The 10,764-nt window shown below is 37.2% G+C and overlaps 1 protein-coding gene across 1 annotated transcript in view; it reads left to right on the top strand.

Annotated features, from left to right (window-relative positions):
* Nucleotides 1-10,443, top strand: part of LOC126475002 (supervillin) — a 579,202-nt gene extending 568,759 nt beyond the window's left edge. Inside the window, exons 27-29 of the mRNA XM_050102541.1 lie at nucleotides 1,093-1,367; nucleotides 4,534-4,689; nucleotides 9,139-10,443. Of these exons, the coding sequence (XP_049958498.1) occupies nucleotides 1,093-1,367; nucleotides 4,534-4,689; nucleotides 9,139-9,225 (518 nt within the window). The 3' untranslated portion in view covers nucleotides 9,226-10,443. The remainder of the gene's footprint in view (nucleotides 1-1,092; nucleotides 1,368-4,533; nucleotides 4,690-9,138) is intronic.
* Nucleotides 10,444-10,764: the final 321 nt, after the last annotated feature.

Raw genomic sequence — 10,764 nt, 5'->3', positions numbered from 1 at the left:
GTGGTTGGCTGACATTTACAGGTGAAGCTTTGGCAATTGAAGCCACATGCAGATTTGCTTTGAAGAACTCGGAGGGATTGGAAAGTGAACAGGGAAGCTGGGGGCAATTTCTTCATGCAGTCAACCGTGGGAATGTGTACCACATACCTTCGCTTTTGATGAGCATCTACCCATGTTTAAACTGCAGTTTGTATGAATCCATTCGTAGTCAAAATTGAATTAACTTTTAAGACTGGGCAAGTACTCAATGGTAGTATACATTTCTGTAGGAGATGATAAAAGTCTAGACAGGGCAAGCAGTGTACGTGTTTCATGCACCAGTGTTGTCAACACTCACTGTGAGACATTATGTGAAGTGGTGTCAAGTGCTGTTTCAATGCAGCCAGTGAGAGAGCAGGAGGCAGATGACATGTTGGGAAACAAGAGGATGATATATAAATGCAAAATCCTCTGTGTATTCAGAAAAAGCAGCTGTGTTCTCAGGTCCCACCATGAACATAACCTTGGAAATCATGATATATTTGGAAGAAATGGCCAAGATTGTAAATTTCTTTCTTGCTTGTATCACCTGTTGCAATTTCAAGTGTGATATTAGGATGGTGATGGTGGTGGTTGTGTTGAAACAGACAATGTGGTGTAACAGACAACTGGGTTGGATATTAATCAAGAAAGGAATGAAAGAAAACCATTTCTTTTTGTTTATTTTATCGCTCCTTGTATTATCAAAATGTTGACAATCATTAAATAGCATAAGTTTAGAACAGGTATAATGTTAAATTTTTTATGTATATATTTTGTCAATAAAACATTTTGCAATTTTAATTAGTCAGAATGTGGTAAAAATCAATTTTTCTCATGGAGCCAGTAAGAAAAGGGTTGGGGATGTCATATTGGGGTATTCTTATACTGGAGTAAATGTGGTATTTCACAGAACCTCCCCTACAGCAACTTACGTAATTTATAAAATCTTCATTTCTCAAAGGGCAGCTGGAGATCAAAGTTTTGCGGGGGGAGGAGGTGCTACAAATGTTTGTCTCTGTTTAAACATTTTGTACACTATTTTCTGCGACTAAAGTGTCTTGTTTTTTACAGCACTGTTCCTGCTTGATAGTGGGAGTGAGCTTTGGTTGTGGCAGGGTTGGTGGCCAGACACAACAGAAGATCCTAGTACACAAACAGGATCTGGTGCTGTGCGATGGCAGGCAGAGCGACGTGCTGCAATGCAGACCGCACTTGACTATGCTCATCACATGGGCAGGAGAAGAGCTTCTGCGTGGCTTGTGTGGGCTGGCCTTGAACCACTTGAATTTACTAATCTGTTTCCTGTGTGGACTGATAGGGATGATATAGCAGAACTTAACATAAGGGTCAGTATGAAATATGCACCAGTGCCTCTACTGACTTTAAGTTGTCAGTATCTAAATATTGTTACAGCAGTATAGTACTAACATCGTAGAATCGGTGAGCTTGCTTCTTAATAAAGTTTGAGAAATGTAGTGTAATTAGTTGAAAATGATCCTGTGGGAGTTCTGTCACCACATGATGGTAGGAAATATTTAAAATACGTAGATGTATGTAGTTCATGTTTGCTGCAGTATATAATACAGGGGATTCCATTTAATTAGAAAATTTCTAATAAAGCACAATTTCTTTCATTCTCCCATGATATAAATCTGTCACTTGATAGGACCCTTTGACTTCCACTTCAGTGGTTTGCAAAGTTTAGTTAAATATATAACGAATATCTGAAAATATTTTGGCTAGTGTAGCATTTTTTAAGAAACTACATAAAAGGAAAGTATGTTTCTCTGAGAACAAAATGATGATATTTGAAACTGATTGATTCAGTTTCATTGTATTTCTTTCTAGTTTGACGGATCTGCCATCTCTTTTAGGCAATACTCGGACCAATGTGGTTAAAGTTTTAAAGTTCTGTGCCATGTCACATGTTTTTACAAAGATTTTAGGGAGAGGATTTTAACTTGTTTACTGTGTGACAAGCTCGCCCATATTTTATGTAAGTGGCCAGCCAATGTCACTTTCCTGTGGCATTCTTGTTGCTAAGTTTTCCCTTTCCTTCGGTTTTACTTTCTTATGTAGTCTTTTCCTTCTTTTCCTGCTTTCTTTGAGTGTGTTTTTCAGTTTTATTAGGTCTGTCCACATTCGTTCCTTTTAATGTGTGTCAGGGCACTGATGACCTCGATGTTGAGCGCCCATAAGCCCCAACACACACACACACTCTTTCTAGTTTGAGTATTAAATACAGATTTTCTTTTCAGATTAAGAGGAAAATAGCATCAAAAGCAAATATATTTCAGCTCAGTGATAAATTAAGGATAGTAGGTACCTCTATTATTCAAAAGATGATTGCATTGCATTGATGGTGCTACATTTCTGCATATTTTTGGAGCATTTTGGAACTGGGAGAAAAACTTGCCACAGGTTCAGTTTGTGTCTAACAAATGGGAAACAGGAGGTTGTCCTGAAACGTTATCAAACAGGGAAAGGGTGTTATTCAAGCATTTAGGAATCCAAATCTGCCATTCCTGTACATGTACTCCCTATAGCATACTAAACAGACAAATGATTTACATTTAGATAACACTTCTTTATCCAATGCACAAAAATGTGTGCACTTTTCTGTAGGTTCTTTTCTCAGCAAGTTTCTGGCAGAACTGAGAAATGTGAGTGTTTAAACCTAAAGTTTTCAGTGTAAGTCAAAGGCTTCCTTGTTGTGCATGTCTCTTCCATTGTGTACAGGAGTTACTTGTTGTCATTTAAAGACATTTGGTGTTACTTATCTGCATATATCATTACCATGATCTCCTCATATATATAATGTTATGTATTTTTTAAAAATATTTTGCTAGCCTTCTGTTCATTACGTAGTGACTCATTCCAGGACAGACTAGTGTTGTCTTACATTGCCCCATAGAACATGTGAAAAAATTAAACTAAAGATAATAGACATTTGAAATACATCTCTTTTGTAAAAATCAAGCAATGGAAACTCCAGATAGGAGTACCAGTAACATAGGAAAAGACAGATTATTACTTCCTGTAAAGAAGACACATTAAGTTGAGACAGGCACAATTAAAAGACAAACAAAGCTTTTGGACATGGCCTCATCAGCAAAAGAGAAACACACACCATTCATACACACAAGCAAGCAAACATGACAGCCAACTCCAGTATCTCGGGCTGGAACGCTGGCATTCTGGCTCAAGATGCTGGAGTTGGAGGTAATGTGTTTTAGTGCTTTTGGAATTTCAGAGTAAATTCTAGAACCGCTTGGCCTTCCACTGTTTTGAACAAGCGATATTTTAGAGGTGAGTGGGAGAAACAAATATGCCCTACTGTGCATAGCCTCTTTGAATGTGCAGGTCAAAAAATAGTTATGAGAAAAAGATGGACCTGGCGGCTGAACGGCGGTGGACAAGTACTTGCTATACGGTACACAGAGTTTTCGTGTACGGGTAGAGAAGAACAAGAAAAGTTTATGTAGTATTCTGTGCTCTTTTGTGTCTGTGTGGATTGTAAAAAGACTAATGAACAATTGAATATAGATTTCTATATACATTCACATTTTGGACTCACTTGAGACTAGAGACTTTTAACTTATTATATGTCTTGGTTGTGAACAAAGCAAGACACATGTATGGTGTTCATAAATTATTTGGTTATCAAACCAATGATATCTGAATATGTGTCAATGAGTCTAATATTTAAGGACTAAGTTAGCTTGCAGAAGTTGTTGTCTGTGGAAGTTGAGAATATAAAGTGATTGAACTGAAGTGTATTCTAAGAGTACCCAAATTATTTCAAGGATAGAGAAGTAGTTTAATAAACTCTTTTAACCAGCTATAGTCTTTGGAGAAGAAGCTTTTGGGAGATCAGCATAGCTGATTACACAGAGAAGAGGATCAGCTACACACAACTTGCAAGTTAACTGACTTGAGAGATGTGTGAGCCTTGCAACCCAATACCACACTGTCTCATGTTGTCCGAAAAATGCTAGTGTGTGCAGGTGGTGTGCTTGCTTATGTGTGTGAATGGTGTGTGTTTGTCTTCTGCTGATGAAGGCTGTGGACAAAAGCTTTATGTACGTGTCTTTTAATTATGCCTGTTGGCAACCTAATGTGTCTTCCCTATTTCCCTTCAAATCTTTTATTATTTGGTAATTATTGCAGCAATTTTTTAGGGTAAGAAATAGACCATCAAAAGATGTGCTCCAATATTCTGTGCCCTTTTGTTGGGCATGCTGTTAGAGTTTTCTGTTGTCTCTGTTCACTCCACATAATAATCTCACAATTGCTAAATTGTAATGAAAATTTCTGTTCTATGTGTGGTGGTACTGATGGGTTTCAATCAAGTGTTGCTTTATTTCAGACGATACCTGCGATTTATAATATCCAAAAGCTTTACAAAATGAGAATTTTTGAAAAGTTTCACAATTTGTAACAAAGATATGGGGAATATCCTTCAAATATATTGCTGCACAGTTGTTTGAATTATCTCCTTTTCTGCTGCAGGATGGAAGAAAACCTGGAGAAGTACTTACAGTGGAAGATGAGCTAGCAAGACTGACATGCTCAACCTATCCCCCTGCTCAGCTGCTGCAGAGGCCACTACCTGATGGTGTGGATCCCACCTGCCTCGAAATCTATCTCGACCCTAATCATTTCCAGGTGGAGTATAATAACTATGAATATTGTTAAATAGCTTTGTTGTTGTTCCCTTGTGGTGCAATTATGTTAATATTACTGTATAATAATATCTAGGTACTATCAAGAAACAGGTTGTTAAAAATAATTATCATTTAAAAAAATAATGTAGGAATTAATTTTAATTAACAACTTTACACTTTTGAAAAGTGGTCATTATGGAATAACTAATATTTTCAACAACGAATTTTGGTTTTGTCTGTACTAAATCTTTTCTCCAGATCATACATTAAATGCAAAACAGAGCATTTAAAAATATGTAAAAAATGATCTGAATAAAACTGAGTCTGAGAAGTGTACCTTGGAGCATAAATAAAATTGTTAGGTAAAGGGAGATGAGGGGGAAAGCTAGTCATACTTGTGTTTCTCAAGAGATTTGTTGACTCAGCTGTTCCCCCAGAAAAGTGAAGAACAGGATGGCTGCATTAGATAGCCTGTTGGGGATTGACCACTACTTTCCTTGTGGTTGTAGTTATTGTTGTTTTCAGTTCAAAGACTGGTTTGATGTAGCTCTCCACATTAGTCCATCCTGTGCAGGCCTCTTCATCTCTGGATAATTGCTGCAATCTACATCTGCTTGAATGTGTTTACTGTGAAAGCCTTGGTCTCCACCTACAATTTTTACCCTCCCTGGTGCTACATTGTTTAGTAAATAAATAGTTTGGACAGGGAGAGAATAGAAGCTTTCGAAATGTGGTGCTACAGAAGAATGCTGAAGATTAGATGGGTAGATCACATAACTAATGAGGAGGTATTGAATAGAATTGGGGAGAAGAGGAGTTTGTGGCACAACTTGACAAGAAGAAGGGACCGGTTGGTAGGACATGTTCTGAGGCATCAAGGGATCACAAATTTAGCATTGGAGGGCAGCGTGGAGGGTACAAATCGTAGAGGAAGACCAAGAGATGAATACACTAAGCAGATTCAGAAGGATGTAGGTTGCAGTAGGTACTGGGAGATGAAGAAACTTGCACAAGATAGGGTACCATGGAGAGCTGCATCAAACCAGTCTCAGGACTGAAGACCACAACAACACAACATTTGGTGATTATAATAAAGCAGAGTTTTTCCATCAGTTCATAACCATGGATGAAACATGGGCCCATCACTTTAAACCTGAGTTGAAGGAACACTCAAAACAATGGACTGAAATGGGAAAATAAGCTCCAATGTGCAGGCAAGGTCATGGTGTCAGTTTTTTGGGAGGCACATGGGAAAATTTTTATTGATTATCTTCAGAAAGGAAGAGTAACCACTGGCAACTGTTATGTGCAAAAACTAGTTAGTGAAATTCGAATTCCTTCCTCTTACACCGTATTCTCCAGATTTTGCCCCCTCTAATCATGTTCTGTTTCCAGACTTATAAATGGCTTGTTGGTAAAAGATTTGCCAGAAATGAAGAGGCAGAGTCTGCTGTTGATGGCTGTTTTGCAGAGTTCAACAGTTCTCACTATAAACAGGGTATTGAAGCTGTTGAACACTGCTGGGAAAAGTGTATTGAGCTGAACGGAGACTGTGTAGAGAAATAAAGATTTTTTTCCCCCAAAAAGTTTGTGTTTGCTTGTTAGGCTGCGTACTTTAGGGACAGCCCATGTATTTACCCATTCATTCTTCAGTAGATCTACATTTCAAAAACTTCTATTATCATCTTGTCTGTACTTTTAATTGCCTGCATATATCTTCCAAAGGTTACTCATAAGAAAAGTACTGTCAAAGGCGGTTTCCTGAGACTTAAATTTAGATTCTGCCCAATACCTGTCAATTCACTACATAATTTGTCTTTTTGCAGTATAATCCATGCTACATAGGAGCTACAGTGCCTGTCTCCAAGCTTGTAACAATGAGGAGACTGTGTAGTCTGGTGTAGTTTACAGAAAGAATCTTTTACTTTGCAGCTGTAACAGCAGTCAAAAACTTTATGTAACCGAGATCACATTAATACTTATTTATTTTCAACAACCAAGTTCGATAGACTTTGATGTTGTCTACTGGTCTTCAAAGCCTGTTGAAACTGGTTATCCAAAATAAATAAGTATTTATGCAATCTTGGCTATAGAAAGTTTTTTACCAAGTGAAACAGATTTCTTTTTTCATTTCTTAACATGAGAAATTTCTGGTTTGGTGATGGAATTAATTTGCACAGTAATAAACAAAGGACTAAAAGATAGCCGAACATCCACATAAAAGTACCCTATCTTTACATAAACCCTTAATGAAGAGACACATGTGAATATGTAAAAATAATATAGAATATTATTTATATAGCATTCACCTTTTGTTGTATACAGGATGGTCCATTGATAGTGACTGGGCCAAATATCTCACAAAATTAGCATCAAACAAAAAAACTACAAAGAACGAAACTCGTCTAACTTGAAGGGGGAAACCAGATGGCACTATGGTTGGTCCGCTAGATGGCGTTGCCATAGGTCAAACGGATTATTTTTTTTTTTTTTTCTTTTTTTTTTCTTTTAAAATATAGGAACCCCCATTTTTTATTACATATTTGTGTAGTATGTAAAGAAATATGAATGTTTTAGTTGGACCACTTTTTTTGCTTTGTGATAGATGGCGCTGTAATAGTCACAAACGTGTAAGTACGTGGTATCACGTAACATTCTGCCAGTGTGGACAGTATTTGCATCGTGATACATTACCAGTGTTAAAATGGACTGTTTACAAATTGCGGAAAAGGTCGATATCGTGTTGATCTATGGCTATTGTGATCAAAATGCCCAACGGGCATGTGCTATGTATGCTGCTCCGTATCATGGACATCATCATCCAAGTTTCCGGACTTTTCCCCGGATAGTTACATTATTTAAGGAAACAGGAAGTGTTCAGCCATATGTGAAATGTCAACCATGACTTGCAACAAATGATGATGTCCAAGTAGGTGTTTTAGCTGCTGTCGCCGCTAATCTGCACATCAGTAGCAGACAAATTGCGCTAGAATCGGGTATCTCATAAACGTCGGTGTTGAGAATGCTACATCAACATCGATTGCACCCGTACCATATTTCTATGCACCAGGAATTGCATGGCAATGACTTTGAACGTCATGTACAGTTTTGCCACTGGGCACAAGAGAAATTATGGGACGATGACAGATTTTTTGCACGCGTTCTATTTAGCGACGAAGTGTCATTCACCAACAGCGGTAACGTAAACCAGCATAATATGTACTATTGGGCAACAGAAAATCCACGATGGCTGCAACAAGTGGAACATCAGCGACCTTGGTAGGTTAATGTATGGTGCGCCATTATGGGAGGAAGGATAATTGGCCCCCATTTTATCGATGGCAATGTTACTTCAAGGTGTTTGACTGCATGACAGAATGGCGATGTACTTCCAACATGATGGATGTCCGGCACATAACTCGCATGCCGTTGAGGTGGTATTGAATAGCATATTTCATGACAGGTGAAATGGTCGTTGAAGCACCATACCATGGCCCGCACGTTCACCGGATCTGACATCCCTAGATTTCTTTCTGTGGGGAAAGTTGAAGGATATTCACTATCGTGATCCACCGACACCACCTGACAACATGCGTCAGCGTGTTGTCAATGCATGTGCGAACATTACAGAAGGCGAACTACTGGCTGTTGAGAGGAATGTCGTTACACCTATTGCCAAATGCATTGCGGTTGACAGACATCATTTTGAGCATTTATTGCATTAATGTGTATTTATAGGTAATCACGCTGTAACAGCATGCATTCTCAGAAATAAGTTCACAAAGGTGGATGTATCACAGAGGAAAAACCAAAATAAAATGTTCAAACATACCTAATGTTCTGTATTTTAATTTAAAAAAAACCTGCCTCTTACCAACCGTTCGTCTAAAATTGTGAGCCATTTGTTTGTAACTGTTACAGCGCCATCTGTCACAAAGCGAAAAAAGTGGTCCAACTAAAACATTCATATTTCTTTACGTACTACACGAATATGTAATAAAAATGGGGGTTCCTATTTTAGAAAAACGCAGTCAATATCCATTTCACCTATGGTAGCGCCATCTAGCGGGCCAACCATGGCGCCATCTGGTTTCCCCCTTCAAGCTAGACAAAATTCGTTCTTTGCAGTTTTTTCGTTTGACGCTTGTTTCGTGAGATATTTGGCCCGGTCACGAACAATGTATACTGTACCACCCTGTATACTGTAGTTCATTTTGTTTTGTTAAGAAGTAAGAGCAGTTGTTTATCTGTTCATGTAATGTGTGTATAAATAAGCAATCAGCAGTGTAGTGTTCTATGCCAAGATTAGCTTCATTGGAAATGAGAACAATTTTGTTTCCTTAAGTTGCTAGGTCAGATTCGACATATTTCAGAACTCTTTGTCCTTTATAAATGTGCCATGCTTCTTATTAATTTCAGAGGTTGTCATAAGGCTGTTTCACTTTTACAGGAGCTTCTTGGTATGTCAAAAGAAGAATTCTCTTCCCTTCCTTTATGGAAACAGACAAAACTGAAGAAGGATGTTGGATTATTTTAGGGGACACTTTTGTTCTTCCATATCAGTGTTAAATTTGGACAGTGCAAGATTGTGATAAAATGTGAATTCAGGTGTACTTGACATGAAGAGTATACTGAATATGTATGAAGACTAGTTTTGTGTTTGTGTACTGTAATTTTACTGCTGTGATTGGCTGTGTGATGTGTTCACAGTTTGTTCCTACTATGTTGCGGATAATGCTTAAGTGTTTTCAATCAATAGAGGTAGGAAACACATAAGTGCTGTGCTACATTGCTGTGGAGTTACACTAATGTGATCCTGTGCCTTTCAAAAAATGTGATGTTTGAAACTGCAAAATTTCATAAGTCATGTATGCATTTTTCAGACCTGCTGAAGCTTCTAGTCCAAATGCAAGTTGCAGTTTACATAACGTAAAGCAACATCTTAAATAGTTTCCTTGGTTTGCCAATGTTGCCTTAAAATTTGTCTGTTCTAGAAATTTTTCTGTGATCTATATTGCTGATAAGAAAACTTTCCTCATTTTCTGTGTTCCAAAATAAGGCACACGTTTCCAGTGGTTTGAGTAATAGCTGAATTGCAGTGCATGTCTGTTTCAGTTTTAAAGTGTGAGATAATTTATATTAATGATCAGAAAAATGAATTTATTCTAACCTAACAGACTGAAACTATTTTCCCCCGTTGTTTTGTAGATGCTAACATTGATTTTAACACATCATAAAGAAGCATCTGCTACAACAAACAGTTGCAGTATTCTTTCCCCATCTCAAATTACAAATAATCATCATGTTTTATTTATGTTCTTAATACCCTCAATCCTCGAGTTTTGGTTAATGTGAAATATTGCTATTATTATGCATTCCTCACCAGTTTCTATTAACAGATGTTATACCAAAAGTTGTGTGTTTTCTGTTACCTATATTTTGTTGAATTTCTTATAAATATATGTACATTAAATTATTTATCATTTCAACTATCAGATTAAGCCACTGTCTTGTAAAAATAGAAACAAACAAACAAATAAACACACACACACACACACACACACACACACACACACACACACACTCTTCTTTATGAGAAGCTTGATTTTTGTACAGTTGTGACTTGCTTTGTGCGTAAATGAAATGTAAATTTTGACTGATTTACTTATATAAAAATATATATTTAAAATACTTTTTTGTACATAACATTTTATTTATAAACTAATATAATGTAAATTAAAGTTATTACTTATGATGTTCACTTTTTAATTTATAACATGTAATCCACAAAACTGCTAACATATTGCCACTAATACCTATATTTGGTGCAGCTGCATGGGACACAAAGTAAGGTTAACTTTATATGGAGCCAGTGTTTAAATAATTAGAAATGTTTTCAGGTAGATTTTGCACGTCTGTGTTAGAGAACGCAGCAACACCTTATGGCTTTTGCCCCCAGATTTTAATGTGCTATTGGTGACTGACTTCTGTTAGCTCAGTAGACATTGGTTGCTAAACTAGGTACTTTGAGGCCATAGTTTGATGTAATTTTTATTGTGGTCTTCATCTGATGACT

Source organism: Schistocerca serialis, chromosome 4 (genome assembly GCF_023864345.2).
Source record: "Schistocerca serialis cubense isolate TAMUIC-IGC-003099 chromosome 4, iqSchSeri2.2, whole genome shotgun sequence".
Classification (NCBI taxonomy): domain Eukaryota; kingdom Metazoa; phylum Arthropoda; class Insecta; order Orthoptera; family Acrididae; genus Schistocerca; species Schistocerca serialis.
The sequence above is the reverse complement of the archived record's forward strand: the minus strand, read 5'-3'. Positions and strand labels throughout refer to the sequence as shown.